At 35.1% G+C, this 24,502-nt stretch overlaps 1 protein-coding gene across 5 annotated transcripts in view; it reads left to right on the forward strand.

Annotated features, from left to right (window-relative positions):
- Nucleotides 1-24,502, forward strand: part of AKAP9 (A-kinase anchoring protein 9) — a 104,386-nt gene that overhangs the window by 41,373 nt on the left and 38,511 nt on the right. For 4 of the 5 annotated variants that reach the window (XM_021386583.1, XM_021386584.1, XM_021386585.1 and 1 more), the window contains 15 exons: nt 671-868; nt 1,619-4,066; nt 5,629-5,842; nt 6,529-6,608; nt 7,038-7,176; nt 7,642-7,739; nt 9,354-9,465; nt 9,915-10,113; nt 12,163-12,259; nt 13,117-13,209; nt 14,075-14,443; nt 15,396-15,620; nt 17,345-17,485; nt 18,029-18,132; nt 18,831-19,036. In XM_021386583.1, the coding sequence (XP_021242258.1) occupies nt 671-868; nt 1,619-4,066; nt 5,629-5,842; nt 6,529-6,608; nt 7,038-7,176; nt 7,642-7,739; nt 9,354-9,465; nt 9,915-10,113; nt 12,163-12,259; nt 13,117-13,209; nt 14,075-14,443; nt 15,396-15,620; nt 17,345-17,485; nt 18,029-18,132; nt 18,831-19,036 (4,723 nt within the window). The remainder of the gene's footprint in view (nt 1-670; nt 869-1,618; nt 4,067-5,628; nt 5,843-6,528; nt 6,609-7,037; nt 7,177-7,641; nt 7,740-9,353; nt 9,466-9,914; nt 10,114-12,162; nt 12,260-13,116; nt 13,210-14,074; nt 14,444-15,395; nt 15,621-17,344; nt 17,486-18,028; nt 18,133-18,830; nt 19,037-24,502) is intronic. The other variant, XM_021386588.1, reaches the window with a different exon arrangement.

A 24,502-nucleotide genomic window follows, 5' to 3' on the forward strand; every position in this document is an offset into this window, starting at 1 on the left:
AGCTGATTCCTGCAGAAGCAGAATTTTGTGATTTTACATTTTTGGAGACCTGGTTCCTTGGTATAGATCTGCAGTCAATTTAACAGTCACATTATAGAAGATATAAAATAGTAGAGATTAGTCTCTACTGCTACTCTACTTTATCTCCTACTCTGTAGTAATAGCTGCCGATAAATACTGGACGTTGACAGTTATCTTTGGGAGAAAAAAACTCATGTAATTACTGTTCTTAAAGCTTCGGGCTGACGTCTGACCTGTTACCTTTCCAATCAAAACAGCCAGCCATTAGCTTTGGTGGGTCGCTGTTTAATGCTCCAGCCCTATATTTTTGAATAAAATCTGCCTCTTGTGGTGTTCGTTAGTTTTAATTACCTAAGTAATTCATTCTGTTAATAAATTAAAGTTAGATTTAGGGAACAGTAATTACAACTAGTTCATCTTACCATTTGAGATTTTTCTGAGACGCTACTGTCCTATGTGAGTACACCATAAAATAATATTAAATATTTATATTGACTGTAATAGTATTTCAGTTCCTTGTTAGAGATCTTCTAAAATGTTGTGATTACATTTGTACTTATGAGGTGGAATAAGAAAGTGAAAATCATAGCTGTCTCTGTAGTGCAAACTGTTTCTTATAATCTTGATTTTTTTTTTTAACATATACAAGTTACAGGCAAGTGAAGCGCTAAGGAACACCAGCCACAGTTGCACAGCTGCTGATTTATTGCAAGCCAAGCAACAGATACTTTCACATCAGCAACAGCTAGAAGATCAAGAATGTCTGCTGAAGAATTACCAAAAGAAAAATGAAGAATTTGAAGTTCAGATAGCACATCTTCAAGGCAAGATCAAAACATATGAAATGGTATGTTCCTTATCAGAAAAGTATCTTTGCTATTCTGTTTTCTTTTCATGATTTTGTAGTCCTATTGAAATTTTTTTTGGCCCTTTGAAAGGGCCAAAGCACAGATGATGTATAATGCATACAGGGTTTTTAAATCTTTAAGACCACGTCTGTGAACTTACACATTATTTACTTAAAATTTTCAGCTGAAGTGCTTAAGTCAATATTACGTATCATGTTTTTAAAAATTGCAGAAAATTTACAAGAATCATTGAAATTATACAGAACATTAGAATGCCTTTATTAAATGACATTTTGTTAGAAAATAAATAGAAAGAACTTGGTTAAACAATCTTCTGTCATGACAAATGAATTTCTCATATACATTTAATATTGTCCGTAATTGAATGCTTAGAAGTAGCTAAAAAAATTAAATGCCATCAAAAGTGAGAAAAAAGCAAAGCTTTCAGGAAATTGTACAAAATAGCTTTTGGAATATCAAAGAACAACTGGAAAAAAAAAAAAGGAAATTTTTTTATGTTTGTTTTCATTGTTGTTTGTTTTTTTTTGGCATGTGAAGGAGAAAAGTCACATATCCCAAATATACAGAAATACGTCCAGAGGGGACAAGAAATAATTAATTTATTTTTTGTCAATGATACTAGCCAATGATATTATCAAGAAAGGCATAATGTTCCAATAGCTAAGTGTATCAGTGTTCCAGTGTGTTCAGAAAATGAACTAAAATTAATGTTTTTGCTCATTTTTAAGGAAAAGCAAAGAAATGAGGAAGAAGATATGAATAAACTACAAGAAAAAGAGGCATTAGTTGAAGAGCTGGAAGCAAAACTTAAAGAAGAAGAAAAAAAATCGTTTCAGCTTAAGGAAAAGTTATCGGATGTCAGTAAATTGCATGAAGAATTAAAAGAACAGATTTCACTAAGGAACCTGGAGATAAGTAATATGAGAATTGAACTTACCACCTACAAACAGAAAGAAAGACAATGTTCTGATGAAATAAAACAATTAATGGGAACTGTGGAAGAACTGCAGAAACGATGTTATAAAGACAGCCAGTCTGAAGCTGACATTGTGCAAAGAATGGAATTAGAAACACAAAGGAGACTGGCACAACTTCAGGCTGAATTAGATGAAATGCATGGCCAGCAGATAGTACAAATGAAGCAAGAATTAATTAAGCAGCATGCAATGGAAATTGAACAACGTCTTGCCCAACAAAAAGTAGAACTGGAGAAAACTTCAAGTCTGTGTTTGAGTGACAGTGTTAATAAAGATCAAATGCATTTAATGAATATTAAAATTAATGAACTGAATGTGAAATTGCAGGATGCTGATAATGAAAGGGAAAAAATAAAGCAGGAATTGTCCCAACAGATGGAAGTCATTTCAGCAGAGAAATCTCTTCAGCAATCTAAAATTGAAGATCTTTTCCAAGAACTGAATTTTTCAAGGGAGCAGGTTCAAAGAGCCAAGCAAACTATAATGGACATGGAATGTAGGTTGAATGAAGCTGAAAAATATCAGTTTGTGATTGAAGATCTAAAAACTCAGCTGGCTTCTGCCTCAGAATTTAGGAAGGAATTGGAACTAAAACATGAGGCAGAAGTCACAAATTACAAAATAAAACTTGAAATGCTGGAAAGAGAGAAGGATGCGGTTCTGGACAGGATGGCAGAATCTCAAGAAGCAGAATTAGAGAGGCTGAGGACAAAGCTTTTGTTTAGTCATGAAGAGGAGCTTTCCAGACTTAAAGAAGACTTACAAAAAGAGCACATGGTGAACATGGAAAGCCTTAAAGATAACTTGAATATGCACCATAAGCAGCAGTTGGATGGAGTAAAAAAAGAAATGAGTCAAAAGATTGAAGCCATGCAGCTTGAAAAGGACAACTTAATCACAAAGCAAAACCAGTTGATATTAGAGATTTCAAAGCTTAAAGATTTACAGCAGTCTATTGTAAATTCTAAATCTGAAGAAATGACACTACAGATCCATGAACTGCAGAAAGAAATTGAAGTACTTAGGCAAGAAGAAAAGGAAAAAGGTACTCTTGAACAAGAAATTCAGGAGCTGCAGCTTAAAACTGAATTGATGCAGAAACAAATGAGGGAGACAGAAGATAGCCTTCAAAACAAATGTAGTGAACTTGAAACACAGAATAATCTTCTTCAAGGGGAAAACAAAACTCTTGAAGAGAAATTAAAAAGCATGTTGGTAATCTCTGAAGAAAATGTCATTTTGAATGACAGTGTGAGTTCTAGGTCAGAAAATTTGGATGTGCAAAAAAGAATAGAAAACCTGATTACTGAAAATGAGCAACTTAAAAAACAAAATAGTCAACTCCAAGAGGATACTGAAAGGCTGAAGAGCACATTTTTGTCTACTGAGAAAGAACTTGAAGCTAATTACAGAGAGCTGCAGCAAGAATGTGAAAGTCTTCTGAAGGCAAAGAACACGTTAGAAGAGAACATGAATAAGCTGGAAGCCAAATATAAAATCAAACTCAAAGCTCTGAATGAAGAACTTGACCATCTGCAAAGCAATAGACCAGTTTTATTTAAAAGTAGAACTTCCAGTTTTGAAGACAGTAACGAAAACAAGGTGTCTAGGGCAGACACACTTGAGGCTGGAGAAGTTGTTGAGAAAGATGCAACAGAACTTATGGAAAAGCTTGAAGTTACCCAGCGTGAGAAACTGGAATTATCCCTGAGACTTTCTGATCTTTCTGAACAATTAAAGTCAAAGCATAGTGAAGTTTGTCATTTAAGTGAAAAAGTTAAATCCTTAAAAGATGAGAAAGAGAAAGTTCTAGCAAAATGTAAAGAACTAGAATTTATAATTAGCCATGCTAAGAGAGAAAATATTAGTAGTACTGAACCTAAAACAAAATGTTTTGAAGGAAAAGCTCTAGACACTGCTACTCCAGAGTATGAAAGTAGAAATGAAACAACTGCTCCAAGCAATGAAGTTGGTGAAGGAATAAATGTAAGAGAAAATCTAGGCCCAGGTAAAGATATCAGTCATCAGGTTACAAAAGTACAGGAAGTTCAGCAAATGTTGAAACCAGAACAGCCAGCTTTTGTAGAACATTTGCATGAGATGACAGACAAGCTGACAGATGATACATCATTAATTGCCATTGCACAGACTGAAAATAATCATCTTCAGCAGCAAGTGAATACATTAAAATCAGAACAGGTATGTTACATGAAACTGTAGAGAGAATCATTTACCTATGACAACTTTTAGAACCTTGCCCTTGGAAAGTTGAGTCATATTTTTGCTTTTAACTGCCTTAAAATGCATGTGCAAGATGATGGGTATCTGACAGAGAATGGCTAATAGTTTTGAGTTAGTATATGAATGACCAGACCTATCACTGTAGTCAGTACATAGAAGGATGTTATTTTTCAGTGAAAGAAATATCTTTCAATTACATTCAATTAAATCAACACAACAAAGCAATAAGGAGGAGAAGAAATCTAGAGCACTTCATCTTTTGATGTAGCACTGAATTACTTGTGATGGAAACTTACTCAAAACACATTTTTTTCATCCATAATTAGCTTTTCAGCTCTTTAAGTACTCTGGTAAACAATACACAGAGAGAGTGAAACTTGACTTCTTCAGTCATCTTTTATCAGACTTGTCAAATAGTAATATTCCTCTATCAAATTTCTTGTGTGTATGTGGTTATTGCTTCTTAAGTAATGTGTCCAGTTCTGAGTGTGAAGGGAGATACGGATTTTTGAAGGACTTGGGCAGATGATCTTAATTGAAGTTTATTGTTTATTTAAGTCAAAATAGTCTGGTTCTCAGCTGAGAATTCAAAAAACATAAAGGTCAAGCCTTCCATGTGATATCAGCTTTTAGTCTACAAGCACTGATAGTCTTGCTGGAGCAGTTTAAGTTATTTGGGAATCCATTCTATGCAAGATGATTAACATCACCAGTGTCCATAATAACAGGAGCTAGTTTTCAGCCAGTCAAGTCTTTTATGGAGTAGAATAGAATTACATAACTTGGAAGGGACATCTGGAGATCATTTGGTCCAAAACCTACTCAAAGCAGAAGCTGCTTAGTTCAGTTATTTTTAAAATTTTTGTTCATTTGTTACATTTGTCCATATCCACAGATAGACTGAGGTAACATAGCAGACTGATCTGGTTGGTGTGTGTACTATTTCAGATTCTTCTTTTCCGTTTCTTTGTAATTTCATTGGAAATCGGTAAGCAGACAGTCTCTTGTTTGGTGCTTACCATGCCACCTGCAAATAAGGTGCCATACAAAACAAAAGTACAATTTTCAAATGTGATTTTCTGTAGTGACTCCATAGAAAATAATCTGCACTTGAACAGTCTCAGGCATACAAATTCTCAACCATACAGTAATTGTGAGGAAGTAGTTTGCGTTCTCAATATTAAGTGCCATGTGTAAAGATCATTGTTGCTTGCAACTCTCTTGCCCAAGGCAGGAACCGAAGCATTTGATGTTTTGTTATTTAATTTCTTTTATTATTATTATTATAAAATAATAATAATAATAATAATAATAATAAGTTGTAGAAGTGTCTTAACTACTTGGTTACAATTCAAGTTTCCAAAATGTGCATATTTAAAATTATTTAATGTATAACATATATGCAGCATTTCATTCAACATATTAAGTGTTAATTTCAGAAATTTACCAAGACTGGACTTTCTTGTTTTCTTTTTTATTTTTTTTTTCACTTTTTGAAAAATCTGTATTTTTATTCAAAGGCTGATTTACAACTACAGATGGAAGCACAGCGCATATGCCTTTCCCTGGTTTATTCAGCTCATGTAGATCAGGTCCGTGAGCACCTGAAAGCAGAAAAAGAGAGTGAACTTTGCAGCCTTAAAGAGGAGCTTATACGTAGTCATTTACAAGAGATGAATGATCTTAAAAAAGTTCATCAAATGGAGCTCCAGACCATGAAAATTCAACAAGCAGGTAACATGAGAAAATTATAAGACTGTAGCTCTTGATAGAAAATATAGATAGTGTCTTTAAAATAAAATGAGCATAAGAGTTTGTGTGGAAGGTGCACATGGCTGTCCAGTAAATTATTTTCAAAGAACATTTTACAGTGTGTTTTGTCATAGCATTTCCCCATTATAAATGATCTGTTACTGAGGATATTTAAAAAAAGATAACAAGAATATAAAAAATTCAGAATGGAAAATATTACAGCTCATGTTTTGCTATTTGTGTTAGATCAATTAGTTATAAAGAACAATGTAGTATATTCGTCTTTTCGTTTGTATTATTTACTACAATACTAAACAAATGCATCATCAAAATATTTTTGAGCTTGTTTCATTCACTGGTCTTTAAATTTATGAATTGAATTCTGGCCCTATTAAGTAAGGTTTTTTGATACTACTTTCAGGAACTTTGTTCTTTGCTTTTTTTCCTCCATGGGATTCTATGTTATCACATTTATTTTCTATCGCTACGTTTTCTGTCACTCCATTATTTGCACTTGCATAATTCTTTTGCATAATAAATTCTTTCCTCTCTGGTATGTTTAAATAATGTTTGATATTTCTAGAGCTCACTGACTCATGAAGCCATTTGAAAAATCGTTGTGCATCAAGTGTTTAAAAAGTAATAATATTAATAATTTGTATTCATAGATGATGAGGTCTCATCTACTCAGAGACTTATAGAAAAGCTGAATGAAGCTATAACTGAGGAATGTGCTGGGCTCACACAGGTGAGACTTAACAAAAAGCTTTTTTTTTTAGTCTAACACTTGAAAATGAAGAATTATGTATACAGTGAGTCATCATGTTTTTCTGCATCTTAACCTGCTCTAGCTGATTCTGCTTTGTGCATCATCTTTAACAGGTTTTCTTTGCAGCTTTTCTTTTTGCCTTGATCTCTAGGTACAAACTGATCTTCTAAAATAATGTTGCAAAGTTTTTTGCTTTTTTCATGTCCTTCTACAGCAAATTCTTCTGTATTATACTTAGTCTTAATCTTCAGTGTGGTGTTTTTCAGTAATGAAGTGTTGTGATCAAAAGTTGAAGATTTTTTTTAGTCTTTGCTGTAGTACCAGCTACCAATGACATTATTTTTCCATGTTTTTTCATACATTAATAAACAATTCTTCACTTTTTTTTATGTTTCACTTGTTGTGCAGGTTTTGTGTGATAGTTGGAATGAAAAATCTTCAACTGCGATAGAAGCTGGTGATAAGGAACAGGATATTTTCGATAGACCTGCTGCTGAGAAGGAAAAACTTGATGTGGAATTAACAAGACACAGAGGTCAAACTCAGGGTAATGGCATTGTACTATCATACTGATTATACAGACATTGATTTCAAGTATTTCAAACTAGCAATTATGCCATCGGTTGTTCAGATGCTAATTCATTTAAATTAGCATCTGAATAGCTGCTAATAGGTGCCTAAATAGCTGCTTCAAAGATTTCCTCACTATTCTGAACAACTTTTCTTATGAGTATTTTCTTGTGCTGTTTTCATATAGTGAAAATTGGTGAAAAAAGTGATAATATTTTTCTTCTCCTTATGTAGAAGCTAGCAGTTCTACCAAAAAAAATTGTATATACCAATGCTATATAAAAGTACATTTTAAAACTTGGAGGTGCCCCATTTGTGTTAATGTGTTATCTATATTGAATAACTCTTCAGTGAAGAACTTGTAAATAATACATTGTATTAAAGTTTATGATAAAATGTTCATTAAATTTTGTTCTAATTCCCTGATGATTGTTTAATTTAGCTATGCAAGAACATATGGAAGCACTTCTGCATAAGATACTGGAAGAATATAGTAGGCTAAAAGCACTTCAAACACAGTTGATGGAGGATTGCAAACAGGTAAACTTTTTCTAGTATTGCAGTCTGTAGGCCTTTAATTTGTATTTGTTGCATGAATTCCTCCTGGATCAATGAAGGAATGTATTTGAAATCATGTTTATGCATTCTGGTTGAATGGCACAGTAATGCTATGGTGAGGTAAAATAGAGAAGACTGCTGCCTGTGTCACAGAATCATAGAATGGCTTGAGTCTGGAAGGCATCTTTAAAGTTTATCTCTTCCAACCCCTGCACAAAGCAGGGTCAGCTTAACCAGGCTTCCTAAGACAGCGTCCTTTTGAGTTTTGAGTATCTCCAAGGAAGGAGACTACACAGCTTCAGTGGGCAATGTTCTTTTCTCCAGGCTACCCAGTTCTCTCAGACTCTTGTTATAAAACAATTACTGCAAGCTCCCCATCTCCTTTATGGCCCTCTGCTGGACTCAGTTTCTCTTGTGCTGGAGAGCACAGCAGTGGACCCTGAGTAGGGGGGAAGTACCAGCTCCCTCATCTTCATGGCAATGCTCTAATGCAGCCCAAGAGGCTGCTGGACTTCTGTCTTATTGGAGCATTGCTGGCTTCTGTTTAACTTGCTGTTCACCAAGGACCCAAGTTCCTTTTTCATTCAGTCCCCTCCATGTACTGATGTAGGGAGGTTATTCCTCTCTAGGTGCAGGACTTGGCATTTCCCTCTGCTGAACATCATGAGACTCCTTTCAGTTCATTTTTCTAGCCATTCAGTGTATAAACCATTCCTCAAAATTTTGTGTAGACTTCAAACCTGCTGAGGATGCAGTCTGTCCCATCGTTCAGGGCATTAATAAAATTTTAAACAGTATTGGCCCCAGTAGCAACCCATTAGATATACTTGTGACTGCCCTCCAGCTGGACTCTAGGCCACGAATCACAACCATTGAGCCCAAAACTTAAGGCGGTTTTCTGTCTGTCTTACTGTCCCCATTCCTCATCAATTTGTCTGTGGATATTTAATGGAAGACAGTGTAGAAAGGTTAATCAAGCATGATTTCCTCTTGATAAATGCATGCATGTAGGTGGACTGTCTTTATGGTTTCATGTGTTTGGAAGTGGTTTCCAGGCTTATTTGCTCTATCACCTTCCCAGAAATCAAAGTGAGTCTGACTGACCTGTAGTTCCTCAAATCTTCCTTCTTTCTCCTCTTGAAGGAAGGAAGTGATGTTTGTATTTATCCTCAGAAACCTCTCCCAGTCACCACTGCTTTTGAAAGATAATTGAGAATGGCCTTACAGTGAGATAAAGCAGTGTCCACAACACTCATTGGTGCATCCCAATAGGCCCCCAAAAATTGTTCGTGTCCAATTTGTTTAAATGTATCTTAAACTGGTTCTTTTCCACCAAGGGTAAGTCCAGACTTCTACAGTTTATATCCAGGGAAAAGAATTAGAGATTTGTGGTGAACAGTCTAAGCAGGCTGATCAACTGGCTATAAATGAATACTTGATCATTCGAGCTGTAAAAAGAAACATATTTGTTATGTCAATTACATTCTCTCGTGTATTGGCCACTGACCTTTCTTATATGTCTATAAATACTGTTAATATTTTTGCATTATTGCTATGCAAATTGCTGTCCTTTGTATTGACTTGGTTATTTCTTAGGTCAAAGAGCCGTGGCTGTCATCTTCAGAACCTGAAAGAAGAAAAGAAGAGGAACCTAACTGTCTGGAAACAAGAAAGGAATCTTTGCAGGCCTCTTCACAGAGTCTAATGGGTAAAAAGATGCATTTGATGTTTTTAATGTATGCTTATTCAAAGGGAGTAAGAGAAGAGAGAATGACTAACCTTTAACTGACTCTTAGTTTACAACAACTTGAATCATGTAAGAGCTTTTTGCGGATTTTACAATATGATCCTATATTTTTCTTAAATCTCTAAAATTTAATTGAATTGCATTCTACGAGGCAGTTTTGGTTTGTTCTTGTTCAGTTTTCCACAGCTAGAGTTACACTACTCTTAAGAAATAACGGAATGGGGAGGTTTTATTCAATTTTGAAAAATGGAAGACTAAGTTATTTACTATGGAAAAAAATCAATATATCAGAATGAATTCTTAAATGGTGTAATTATGCAGATCTATCACTGATAATAGTTTGAGATGGGAATGAATTTATACTGTTATATTTTTTTTCCTTTTTCCATGTTCTAATAATCTACATATAGATCCTAAGATTCACGAGCAGTGTTGGAAGGAGATGGAGAATGTTAAAACACAACTTGAAGAACAACACGCTCAAGACGTGGAGCACCTCAGGTCTTATTTCCAACAACAGCTGAAAGAAAGTGAAGAGAGGTACACAGCAGAGATTGTTCATTTACAAGATAAGCTTTGGAGTGATGGAGTATCCTCTGACTACACAAGGTATAGTCAGTACTTTAATGCTTGTAACTTTGTACTGCATACAAACAGAGGTGTTCCAAATAACCATTCATGTAAAACTTTGTGTTTTACTTCAGAATTGGAGAAATTGTTTATAAATGCATCACTCACAATCTTTTGTTCTTTCAAAAGATGTTGATTGCTGCCAAGAAAGTATATAAACGTTGTGAACAAGATACTCCAGCATTTAGAATTAAAAAATGTTGTAAAATATATTGTATTATATTTTTATAGTGAATAGATGAAGATTTGTTAATTGGAATAATATATAAACGTCACTTCATGTATATGAGCATTCTACCCGTAAGTTCAAAACTTCCAACTCAGTAGGCCACTGAAAACTTGACCACCCTTGAAACTCCAGGCAACGTACTTGGCATTATACTGTATTGTATGTACTCTAGCGTACTTGCATGGAATCAATCGTTTTGGAGAATATATAGCAATAAAGTTTGTGGCAGAATTGAGGTCAGCTTAGCAGGTTCTGGCTTTCACCAAGTCATGGGCCATAGGACATACTCATCAGCCTCTTCCTGGCCCTGGCTGGTATGGCCATTCCAACCTGGAAGAAGTCGAGTTCCTTGCGGGGAATTCTGACAACAGCAGAGCCTGATGTTGTTGATGATTCTTTCACTGGAGTTAGCGGATGTGTTCAGGGAGTGGCGGGTGCTTTTGACTGTAGTCTGTTCAGCGTCCTCTCGTTTGCTGTTTTTTCTTTTGTTTCATTTGATGTACTCCAAATCTATTCAGTATTTATGCATTTTTCATTTCACTTGCCGTGCCTTTATTTGAAGGAGAATTGTTGAGCTTTGTTTGTCAGCCAATGCCTGGCTGTAAAGGGAAAACAAATAGACACAGTAGCAATAAGAGATGTTACTTAGGAAGGAGGAAAAGTTGTTTATGTTTTTCTATAAATTATCTATTATTTGGTACACTTACCACAGCACTCTTAAGAATGCCAAGGACTGTGGCAAGATGAATCCTTACAGGCTGAGAGAAATGAAAATAGAACTGTTTTCCTTCAACCGTTAAAACTTAAACAGCTGATTTATCCGTATCGTGAGGGTATCTTCCAATATCTTACTTCAGCTATCTCTGATTTTCTGTCTTATAAACAGTGTTCTTTTCATTAATTAAAATATATTTCTGGTCTTCATCAGATTTATCACGAATGCTAAAAATATTGGGTTCGTTTTTGTAGCTAAAAATTAACAAAGTTTATAAAATTATCATTCTGGACTCCCATTTCAGGATTCTTTAAACTGACTCAGATTTGAGCAAAAGGAAAGCTTTTTGTAAAACCAGAGTGTATATAAAGACTGTAAGTCTCACAGACAATAGTTACTTTCTAACGAGCTGTTTTCCACCCTGTCTCTTAGCAAGCTATTCATTTCTTTGTGCTAGCAGATCACAAAGAGATTTTTCTAGTTGTTTGATACTGTATCTTACCCTTCTGGCAGTGTGATTCTGTTAAATCTTTTCCAGCATGATAGTGAAAAGGGAGCTGCACTTTTCATGATGTGTGTTTTTGTTTACTCTTTTTTTTTAGTACTGATTTGCAGCACTGAATATGTTTCAACTTGTTGATATTTAAATATAAACTGAATCCTATTGGATTTCTTAGTAGTTTCATGTGTATCCATTTACTTACTGAGTCATATGAGTGACGAATCAAATCCTAATAATTCAAACAGGCACTGCAGTATTCACTTCTATTTTGTAGTCACTGAGCTCAACATGTTCTCAAGTAGCTGTAAAAAGTTGTTCAGCTGGTGTTGGCAAAACTGATGTTAAGAAGTCTTATATTGACAGAGCCTGGTGTATGGAAGGCAGATGAATTATAGAGTATATGAAATTAATGACATGGGGAAAGGTGTGTTGTGAAGAAAATATTTGCAGTTATTGGTCTTTGAATATGCATGATGCATATGCATATTTGTATACTTGCATGTTTGAATGGAGGAAAAAATAATGTGCATTGAAACGTTTATTGTATTTTAAACCCTGCCCTCTCTGCTTCTTTTCCCTTAGTCTATCCCCAGCATCACAAATGAAGCTAAAAGAGTCCTCCAGGAAAGTGAAGTGCACTGAAAATGTTCATCAGCAGAGAACAGATGTAGCACTGGAGGTATCATATAATTTAGTTGACAACTAATATGCATACAGTCGATATAGTTTAGATGCTATGGGCTATCAGGTGAAATTGAAATACTGACTGACATTTGATAGTAATAAAATAATTATCTCAGTACTATGCTCTACACTTGACAGTCCACATTAGAGAAAATAGAAAAAGAAATTTTGCAAAAAAAAAAACATTTCTAGAAATTATAAGCCATAAACTTGCTTTATTGGTCCTATCTTTTCTATTTTAATTTTTATTTTGTATTGATTCTCTGAAACAAGATTTTTGGATTGGACTGCTTCTCATAAAAGTGGAAAAATACTATTGTTCAAAGATTTATTCAGGAGTTTTAAAAATATTGAGACTTTAAAGAAAAGGCTACTTATGGAAGAAAAGTTATTTAAGTGAAATCCTAGTACTTTTTAAGTATAGACTGCACAATGTAGTAGAAATTTTGGAAAAATAGTTCCAAAAAGCCTTAGAAAGCAAACGCAAATGGAAGAGACTCCGTGTATTCTTCCTCTAGTCCTGCTTTAAACCTGGCTCAGAAATTCTCCACTTTTAAAAATACTGATGCTGTTTTCTACTGCGATCCTGTGGTTTTTCCCTTGATTCCTCTGCATTTTGATAATTCAAATACTCCTACAGGACCGGTTGTTTCAAACTCAATTTTAAAATTAACGTTGGTGTAGAAATGAGGGAAAGTCCTTTACCTGTTCTTTTATATTGTGCTACAAAATTCTTTTGTTTATATGAAATAAAGATGAGCCAGTTGAGGGGAAAATAATATCTTAAAACATTTTAAAATGATGAAATAAAAGTGCAAATACATGATTTGAGTTTTTGTGTTTTTCTTACAGCTTGCTAATGAAATTGAAATGAAAAATGATCTGGATGTTGTTCAATCGCTAGAAAAACAGTACCAGGAAAGATTAGAAGAAGAAATAGCAAAGGTATTGCTTTTATTTTGTTACTTCAAAATATGCTTTAGTGCATTTTTTGCAATATTGTCACCTTTATTTGTTGTTCCTGAAAGTTCACACAGTTGCAATATTTTGCGCTAAATTCTGTTTCTGCTTTTTTTAACAAAGATTTGGTTCCTTCTGATTCTGAATGTGGAAGTCTTTTTAATACGTTTCTGAAACATTTTGGCTCTGTCGGTGTTTGGGGATTTTTTTGGTTTTTTCTTAGTGCTTGTCTGTTTGTTCTTTATTGTGGCATTCATTCATTGTGTTCAGTGTGTCCACCAAATCTACTGTTTGGTTTCATACCTTTTCTTTTGTACCCAGCCAGTCCTTCAACTAATGCCCTGTTCCTATCTCATAATATCTGTTCATGTGCAGGGTAGTGGTGGTGTTTTCTTTTAAAGCTTCTGGGCACTGCTGCCCAAAATCGGTGTCAGTGGAATATTTATGGATGATGCTTGGATAGGTAGAGGAAGCTTACCATGGCTACACTTCTCTAGGTCACCTTACAGATTCTAGACTATTTTATGCATACATATGTACGTGTATATATATATATATATAAGAACTAGATAATTTCCTGCTAAATATATTTGAATTTAAAATAGCATTGCAATGTATTAGACTGCCTTAAACACTGCATGTGTGTATTTTAAGATATGACTGTTCATAATACTGGCAAAGTATCTATATTCCTTTAACTTTGTATATGCTTCTATTTAAAAAATAGTAAAATCATAGATCAGAACTTTTAGTACGTGTATTTATATTACTGATAGTAAACAGGGAGATTTCTTCTGCAATAAGAGATACTACAAAGTATAAATTAATGCATATTTTTTTATTTCTTCAGGTAATTGTGTCAATGAGTGTAGCATTTGCCAAACAGAGTGAATTATCAAGAATTGCTAGGCAGAAGAAAGAAGAAACACAAACACAAATTGTGCATCAACGGGGAATGCATTTTGAAATGAAAAGGGAATGTAGCAGAGAAGAAGTTGACAGCCCTCTTAAAAAAGCAACAGAAAAAAGCAGTAAATGTGAAGAATTGAAATCACTTTGCAAGGAGCTCAGTGAAGAGTCTGGTGAGATGGGCTTGCTTAGTGAACAGCTTTGTTCTAACAGCAAGTCTGATTATGCATTAGGACAGACCACACATGAATCAGTGACTTCTGAAGAACTTTTCTCCCGTGTCCAAGCGCATACGGCAGAAGAAACATTGGTGAGTATATTAAAAAAAAATAGGTAAAGTATAATAACACATTTGAATAACATAATTGAATATAGTTCCATTTCAGTGTGAAGACACCGAAAAAAGAAATTAAGATGAAAATTAGAATATTTTCCCTTTAAAAGAGATGACAACTACCTTCTTTTTGATGTTTTACCACATTATCATAGTGCTCTGCTATGCTGTGAGGAAAGGAATATGACATTGATTGGGGGAAAACAGATTGTTCCATTTTGTGGTAAAACTGTATTGCAAGCAGTAAATGATATAAAGACTTTTTAAGTTATTGTTTTCTAGTGCCTATGCATGGAACAGATTAAAAGTCACGTTTAAAGAGTTAGAGTCCCTTGTGATAAAGAATTCAGCTAAAAACAAAAATGATGAAAGTAATACGTAAAGAGTGAATCTCCTTTACCATTTCAGAAACGAGTTGAAGGATAAAGTCTGTAATAAACATGTTTAAAAGCAGCCTGTTACTTAATCCTAGTGTAATTTTGTTTGTTGTCGAATTTGGCACTAGCTAGAGCAAAAAATTACTCTTTCAAATTCTTCTAACAGTTAAGTATTCTATTATTGTAATATAATAATAATAATAATAATCTTGTATTATCTTGATAATGAATATGTCAGGAATTATAATGTTCCTGATTTGCATGATGCTATTCTCTCAAACTTCTGTTGCAGTATACACACACGCACTCACTAACTCACAGGCACGTATGTCTGTCACTACATTTTCTGTTGAGATCCCTGCCAGCTAAAAAGCATTATTTTGAAAAGCTTTTTTTAAAATGGAGACTGTTGGCTGTCCAAGAAACAGACAAGAAGTTAATGCCTTAGCAATAGCCATTTTAATTTGTGAAAGTATTTTCTAAAATGTATTTAAATCTTTCCTAGTAACAGTCTTTGGACGTGAAATGTTAAAATAATTACAATATTTCAGTGCAACAACGTGATGGCAGCATCAGACACAGAAACATCAAGTCAGCTGTTGATATATGAGGAACGCTTGGAAGATATGCGCCAGGAACTGGTTCGGCAGTATCAGGAGCATCAGCAGGCAACAGAATTACTGAGGCAAGGGCATATGCAGCAAATGGAACGTCAGAAAGAAAATCAAGAGCAACTTCTAGCAGAGCTTGAGAGTCTAAAAGTGCAATTAGCCGAGGTAATGTTGTGCCTGACAGAGTGAGTTAGCAATGGTTTAACCAAGAGATAAATGGCCCTGTGCAGGATGCAGGTTAGCAAGCATTGACACCGATGAAGCCCTCAGTCACAGCTAGAAATACTAGAGAAGGCTTTATTTTTCCTTATACCGACTTGAAGTTGTAACTTCAACAGTATCTGCAACTTCCTGCAGAGCTCTCTTCCCCGCCACCCATTTTCCTTTTTCCCACTTTGGGCATTGGTGTGATTTGTGATTGTTCTGAGGGCTGAGAGACACAAGCCTGGTAAGTTAGGGGAGTGCATGCTTTCAGTACTCACCTTGGCTAGTCCGGTTTCTTGTTAATGTGTCTGTTGTCATGCTCCTTCCATCGTTTTTTTTTTCTTTTCCCCAAGTCAGCTCAATTTTGTGGAATAGAAGTTTGGCCACTCTGGTTTTCTGCAGTATAATCTGCTGCTTCTTTAATAGAATCTGTAGCACACTCGTAGGCGGTGCTTTGTTTTGCTTGAATGGACCAAGGCTTTGGAAGCTGGCAGGAATTTCTATGCATAGTTGGGTGCCAACTAATGCCAAAGACATCCTGGAGGGGGAAAGAAGTCATTCCAAGTAGGACAAAGTGCTTTGGCAATCTTTAATTTTTTTTTTTAATCATGAACAATGCAGTCCTTACTGACTTTGTTAGAATGAAACAAAAACAGTGTGGTTTGGTGGGAAACACCACTGTGTTTCTTTGCCTTTCAGTACTGTATCTAATTCAAAGACTATAGCAGATATGCTAATGGAACTCATTAATTTATCTTAGTAATTGAGTCTTCAAAAATAATGTCACTTACAGACTTGTCTTCAAACCCTTGAAGACAAATTTAAAGGCCAAGTAAACTGAATTTAGAATAATTTGTCTTGCTCTGTTTCCAAAACTGTAAAGTTACATGTGGAAATAGTAATCAGTGAATTCTGAAATTCTTTAATTTCACTGTGGAGTGGAACTTAGATTCCTTCAGACATTACCCGAACTGTTCTGCTTAACTTTGGGATCAAGGAGTTTGGGAAACTAGAGAGCAAGTCACTTGTATTCTGGTTGTCTGGTTCTTGTGCAGCAGTGTCAGTTGTCTGTTCCTCTCACCTACTTTATAGATGTTTTTGTATCATTTTTCCTGGTAATATTTCCTTTAAATATGTACATACATTAGCCTTCATCTCTTTGCCGATTTGCAACTGCATCATATTCAGGGGTAGCAAACTGATGAAAAATATTAGAACTTGTGATGCTGGCTTTTATTTTTTTTTGTATGTGTGTGTCAAATATGTTTATGCATAAGAACTGCATAGGAATTTATACACCGTGTTTAAGCCAGGAACACTTCCAGCAATTCTAAAAGAACACGTGTGTAGGCATTTTAAAAGAACATATTTTCATCTATTTTCTCCATTGTTCAGAATGTATGCATAATGGCATGTGACATTCACATGTTAAACTTCCACTTTACATTGTGAGCACCATGTTTCATGAAGAGCACAGAAATTGTAGGAAAATCTTCAATAAGCTATAAGGTACCAAAAATATTTATTGACTGTGTTTAGTTCTCAAAAGCTTCTCTTCATAACCATTTAAAGAAGTGGACTGAATTTTCACTGTGCAAAATATGTAAAAAATTAGAAGTGACAGGACTCCCTAGCGCTCCGAAGGTTAAAAACTAGTCTGTGCCTCTGTACCACTTCTTTCTTAGCGCATCTCAATGGAGAATGACAGCCTGGCTGCAGAGAGAGAGAGAATGCTTTTGGAAGAACTGAAATCATTAAGACAACATCCTGTACCTGGAAAGGAGAGGCTCTTCTGTGAGCTACAGAACAGCAGCACGCAAACAGAGGTGAGTGTGGACTTTGACTTTATTGGCAGCTGTGACATGCAAAACTAGTAAGATTTGGTTTTGCTACAACTATTTTTGATGTAATATACTGTCCTAAAAGACGTAGGGTACTCTTGAATGGAGCAGGTTTAAGAACTGTTAGAGATTAAGGTACTGGTAGACATAGGTTTTACTTCAGGTCAGCAGAAGCAAGTTTAGGTGGGGATTAATACAGCTGTTTGCTCAGGTAAGCTCATATTCATATTGCTATAGCAACAACAACAACTGAAAGCACAAGGACTGTTTAATCAGCATAGCAAAGTGCTTTCTAATACGCCCTGCCCTGGACTTCCTGTTTTGTTTTCATTTGTTTTAGTTTAACTTTTTCCGCATAGGAAAAGTTTTTCTTTATTTGTGATTTCACACAAAAATTTTATTAACAAAACGCGGCTGATTTCAGTTCTAAATTTCATATTCTACTGCTTCTTGGAAGAACATGTGGTTTCTGGCATGACAGGATTTCTCTCTATTTTGTCTTCTCTCCCTCTGCAAAAACTTGCTCAGAATGAAAATGAAAACCAAAATGATGTGAGAGAGCAAGTCTGTGAGGATGAAGATGAAGGAAGAAAGCCGGACGAAGTATCTTCAGCTCTGCTTTCTAAAGAAAGGTGCTTAGAACTGTTAGTTAAGAAAATACTACTTAAAAAAAAGAAAATATCTTGAAAATTACGTTCTTGCTATTAAATTAATGATATTTATAAGCTTTATTCTGACGGAAGTTTTGATTCTAGATAACCATATTTCTAAGTTTATACACTTAAGATGAAACAAAATTTTATGTTTTGTAAAGCCTTGTTTTCTAATGCGTGGAGTGTTAACCAAATTTTAGTTTTACTATGTCTTTCCTATACAGAATCATAATTTCTACAAGGTGTATATGTAATACATCATATTTACATACATGAAATAAATTCATATTAATGTGATTCTTGTATGTGATAATAATACGTTTTGAGTATTCTGTAACTTTTTTAATCTATGTAGATGAGCAGTCCTTAATTGTCACCTTGAGAAAAGAGTAAGTTTTAAATGAATACCAGGCAAAGGTGAATCTCTGACTGTTTTAAAAGAAAAACTAGAACAAATACTGTGATACGAGTACATATCTTGATTTAAAAACCCTCTTTTTTAACACAAATGTACTTTTTAATGTTTATGAATGTTATCTGTTTTTCAGTCTTAAAAAAGAAATCTTAATTTTACTGATTTGGTTCCATTTTTTTCCCAATTGCTATGGTTTGTAAGGGATAATGCTTCCCTTGAAAGCAGAGGAAAATGAAATGTCTGATTAATTTCTGTCCTGCAGGCATGTTTATCAGAAGGCCAATGAGAAACTCATGAAGATTCTTTTGGAAGTTGTAAAGATGACTGTGGCTATGGAAGAAACAATTGGTCGCCATGTTCTTGTGCTACTGGATAGGTCTGGGAAAGTCCAGCCTTCCAAATCAGCGGGATGGGACACAGAGGCAGAGGAATCAGTAAAACCTAGTATCCGTGTGGGTTATGAAAAAGGTACTTACTGGATGGTTTTCTATTTCATAACAAGTAGCATTTGCATATTTTCTTTTTTATATTTAAATACGCTTCATTTTGAGATTTTTAATCAAATATTAACTTTTTATTTAAAGTATCGTTCTTTATAATGCATGTGTTATCTCTGCTTGAAAGGCAGCATTTCAGGGGGGATTTTTTGATTATGACCCAGACGCTTATGACTCATATCTAGTATCCTTTTGCAAAGCCTGTAACAGAATGAGAAAGTGATTGAGAAATAGAAAAATAAATATGTTCCTGTTGAGGAAGGCAGAGAGAAAGAGAATGAAAAGTAGCTCCATGGCATCTTTCACCAACTTGACACCTTCCTCTGTATGCATGTGGAACAGGAGCTGGTGTCAAAGGCTGCGTCTCTGCTAGTACACCTTGTCTGTAGAGGGATGTTGCTGGTCACTGAGGGCAGCTGGCATGGGACTGCCTGTTCTTATGCCTGTGCGCTTCCTTAGCCTCCCAAAAAGAGGCTGGTTGCATGCTAACAACCTTTTGTAAAAGTTCCAGGAAATTTCTGACTGCCAAGCCTTGCCCATCAGCTGTTTGGAGTAGTGCTGGTTTGCAGGAGCCTAAAGGAGCATTTAACGGTGTAGTTAATCGCTTATTAGTACCTAAGAACTTTCCCAGGCACTGCTTAGTTTGCTATGATTATACTAAGATAGTGTCTGTTCATTTCTCTTTTGTGCAAGAATAGGAACTTTGTTGTATTGTTGTTTAGGTACCCATGGTGAAAGAAGCCAGTGTAAGGATGTATCTATTCATCCTGAGTCTTAGGGATGTGCAGTGTGCAACAGATCAGTTCAGGCTAAAACACATCATACATCTGGTTTTGTTTGGAATTTTAACTACTGTGAATGCAAAAAGAACCTGTAAGCCAAATACTACATTTCAGTATTTAGAAAGCATATACTACAGAGTAATAATACAAATGGTAAATAAAGATGAACTTTATCTCTTTTGTTCAAAACATAGATTATTAAAAATTACTTATTCATTTTACCTTTCAATATAGGTCACATTATGCTTGGAGGCAAGTTAAGAAAGGATATATGGCTTGAAGCACAGTGGCATCTCTTTCAGTTGATTTCTCTAAAGGTTATCTGCAGTTAAATGTGTACAGCTGCAATCTGAGGATTCTTGAAGTTTTTGAGTTAAAAGCACTTTTCTGCTTCTGTAGTACTGTCGTTTCATTGAAAATCCTCATAACTTCTATTTTCTGCACATTTTGCTGTATTTAACTGTGAGGAAAATTAACATACTTCTTGAAAACTCATACTTTTGAGGCTCTGCCTTTCTTTCCCACATTTTAGATTGGGTAACTAAGTTTCTGGCCTATATTTTTGGTACTTGTCCGGGTCCTAGAATTGAAGGAATCACTTTATTCAAAATGGACTATTTTTGCATTTTATATTGGGATGGGAGATGAAGTAGGTATAGTTTGCTTATGTTGAAACAGTTCAGAGTATCTTCAGCCATGACCAGCTGTCTATCTTCCACACTGTCTCTTAGCCAAATGATAAAAATAACAGTGACCAGGCTCAAGGCTTATCACCTGCTATTGTAATATGAGGTAGTCTTTAAATTTGTGTAAATTGGATTTTAAGTCAGCTTTCTATATTGAAAATGACAATTTATAAATATTTTTGTATTCTTCATGTTCACGGGATTTTCAAAACATACATTGCTCAAAGAAATAGAAATGTATTCCGGTTATGAAAGAACTGATTAGAGATCATCACAGTTACATGTATAGAGTTGTTACCTGGTGCGTTCACTGATGCTATTTCCTAGTTATATCGTGCCTATTCATAGAACACTTTCTGCTGTTTTCTCCCACATTCTTATTTGCTGAGAATATTGCCCCTGTTTTCAGATAAAGAATACGTAACTCTGTGTACAAAGTGCTAAAACATCATTACTGCCCTTTGCACAGTCATGCACAGCACACAACACATGCTTTTGCTTTTTGCCTGCTCCTGTACAGCAATGTGTATACTTGTCACAAATTATTGTCATTAACAATTCTTAATGGGATTGTCTGCATTACATATATGTGGGAGAACACAGAAGACTACCTTTCTTTGATATTTTGCAGGGGCAAAATGTAAAATTGTGCCAAAGTATCATAGTACTGTTATCTAAATGTACTACAGACCCTGTTCTTCTGAAGCTTTCTGATGAAAGTGTACTTTCTTAAATAAAAGGGAAATATATTCCATTCCACTGGCAATGAAGGTCTGCTTCATTGTTAAAACTCTTGTGTTTGCTATTAATGTGTTATAGAGAGGCTCCTAAGGATTCACTGTTCTTTAACAGAACAATTTGTCTGTTACTGTGATTCCCTCAGCTGCACTGGGCTATCAGCTGCCTACATACCAGTTGTTTATTACAATATTTTTAATGGTCAAAAATAATGATGCAGAAGTGGGAAAAAAAAATAAAGAGTAAGGATTAAGGAAGACTCAAAGCAGCAGTGGTTATAATGGGTGGATGCAGAGTGTGTAATTGACTTCTGATATAGTATTCGCAGTTCACTTTTTTTCTCTCTCTTTCAAAACATTGCAACAGCATCCTTGCTGTGCTCATAGTTCTGCCAGTCAGGTCAGACAGCCCTCGTAGTCACTGTGCTCTTTCATCAGCAGAAGTATTCAAACCTATTTCAAATAAAAATATTCAGCTAGTGCTCTCAGCATAAGGACCAATGCTGCTCATTTTCTATGCTCCCACAGAATGGCCCCAAAGAAGATAATCTCTTAAGAAAATTAACCATTGTTTTCTGGAAGATAGAAATGTAATACCATCTGTGTATTTTATTGTATTTTCTAAACAAATTTCCTTTTTAATTGCTTAAGAAAATTGTAGGAATAAATTTGTACTAATAAAAATTTGGCAATAAAATAGAAAAAAATGTGTTCACTAAAGTAAATCATCTCTGACCTTCTGAACATAACCCATGTATATTGACAAGCAAAGTTCAAATTACTGTTTCTGCTGAGTTGTTTCAGCATTTTACAGAGCTGAATCATTAAGGTCACATGCTCGTAACAATTTATTTCATTTACACAGCAGATAGAGGTTTACTTAAGACCTCTGCTGGACTATTGGCTAACACAGGATTTCATTTCTAGAATAGAGAGTAAAGTTCCAAGTTCAGCCATAAAACATACCATTTGAAGTTAACAGCATTTGTGCAAAGTGATTGAGTGAGTTAATTACATTTAGAGACTGGGGCCAGAAATCATCATGAAAGAGCCCCTTTCATGCTCTGCCTGAGGGCAGAGGGACTGTTACCTGTGTGGTTATGGCATCCCTTAAACGTGAAACCCTCTGATGTACTTCTGGAGCTCCTTGTTTTTCCTGTGTATGAGGAACAAAATAGTGAGTGGTTATATCCACTGAACTGTACTGAGTTTTCTGTTGATTTTCAGCTTGTAACCCCTAACCATAATTCTTTGTGGAAATGTGGGAGTAAACTGAGACCTTAGGCCCAAGTGACATAAAGTATGTCTCAAATGGAATAGATTTTGCTTCATAAATGTCAGTTGAGAGCTTATAAACAACATCTGTATCTGAAGCTTCTGACTAAACACAACGTCTTATCGTTTTGTGGGCCATGACATCTGACATGCTGAACTGCAAACTTTGTGACAAAGGAAAAAGTATCAACCTTTTCTTTTTCATTACAGTGAGTGAGTTTACACAAGGAAAAGACATGTTTATTTTTGAAGGTTGTATTTTATTCACTATTTTGTATCAATGAAAGATAGAATTTGGGGAAGGAGAATTTGGTTGTAATACTTGGAGCAGAGATTATGTTGATCACCATTATGAGGATTAGTATAAATGGGGGTTAGGTATTCAACTGCCATGAGGAATTAATTAGATTTAACAATTTCTTGCAACCACTGAAAATCTTCTGGAGAGATGCTGTGCCATAAAGGAACTGGGATTGTTTAGTCTGGAGAAGAGGAGGCTCAGGGGAGACCTTATCACTCTCTACAGCTGCCTGAAAGGAGGTTGTAGCAAAGTGGAGGTCAGCCTGTTCTCCCAGGAAACAGCAGTAGGATGAGAACTAATGGCCTTAAGTTGCACCATGGGAGGTTCAGGTTGGATGTTAGGAAAAATTTCTTCTCAGAAGGAGAAGGCATTGGAACAGGCTGCCCAGGGAAGTGGTAGAGTCACCGTCCCTGGAGGTGTTCAAGAAACATGTAGATGTGGCACTGAGGGACAAGGTTTAGTGGGAATGGTGGCAAAGAGTTGATAGTTGGACTAGATGATTTTAGTGGCCTTTTCTAACATTAATGATTCTATGATAACACTTCGGTGTACCAAGACCATTTTGAGGGAGAAAAGATGCAGAGGTTTTCACTTTGCAGTTAGAAAGACACCGAAAGGGAATTCCTGTTCTTAAGTGTTTGCGTTTATCATGCCATCGATTTTTCTACTCTGATTGCCAACCCTAAATTATAAACCTGACTATTACAGGTTTTGAGTGTACTTGATAACTTTCCACTTTTGAAAGCTGTAAAGTTTCCATATGCGAAATTGTACTTCAGATGACAACTCTCCTCTTCTGTCCTTTATTTCTTATAGTTCATCAGGTAAATTATGATCTTCTGTTCTAGGATTTTTTATATTGAAAAATTAGATTTTAATATTGCTTTATTTTGTATTTGTCTAGAAAAAAAAATGGAAGAAATTGCAGCTGAACTGATGTAAGCAAAGCAGGAGTTTAAAATACTGTTGTTACTCTTGGAGGCCAAATTGTACTTTTCTGGTCACTGATAGAAGCACTAATAGTACCACTGATATTATTATTTCAAGAGACATTCCAAACCTGGCTTTTGAGTGATGACATTCTGAGCAGACATCGATGTTTTTAATTTTTTCTTTTAAAGTTTCCAGACAGCCAGAAGTTTACATAATCTTGCAATAGACTGCATATTTCTGCAGTTATTTTCTATAATGTTCATTTTTCTGTTTGACTTACACTCATCATTGCACAATTTGGATGTACCTATCAACCAAGCAATTCACAAAAATATAAGGGTTGCATAACATGAATTTTAGACTGAGATTCACTTTTTGTTGCCAACTTCATCCTCATTTGTGAATATATTGGAAGTTTTGTCTGTCTTTAAAACCAGTATTTTTTCTAGATAGGAAAACTGAAATTTGAATTTTTAAAAAAGAACTTTTTTAAAAAGTCAATAGGCATTGACTATTCTTAACTCATCAGCAAAAGTTATCTACTGTTGGGATGTACTACTGCAATATTTCGTACTGAAATTTTTTTTTTTTTTTAAGGAGGGTGCTTTCACTTGTCTTGCTTAAATAAATTCTAAATTTAGCAAATTTACTGTTTTCTAGATGAATTACTATCAGTTCAATACCATAGGCAAACTCTGTCTCCTGCTTTCAAACAAAATGGAT

This window comes from Numida meleagris, chromosome 2 (genome assembly GCF_002078875.1).
Source record: "Numida meleagris isolate 19003 breed g44 Domestic line chromosome 2, NumMel1.0, whole genome shotgun sequence".
In the NCBI taxonomy this organism is placed as follows: domain Eukaryota; kingdom Metazoa; phylum Chordata; class Aves; order Galliformes; family Numididae; genus Numida; species Numida meleagris.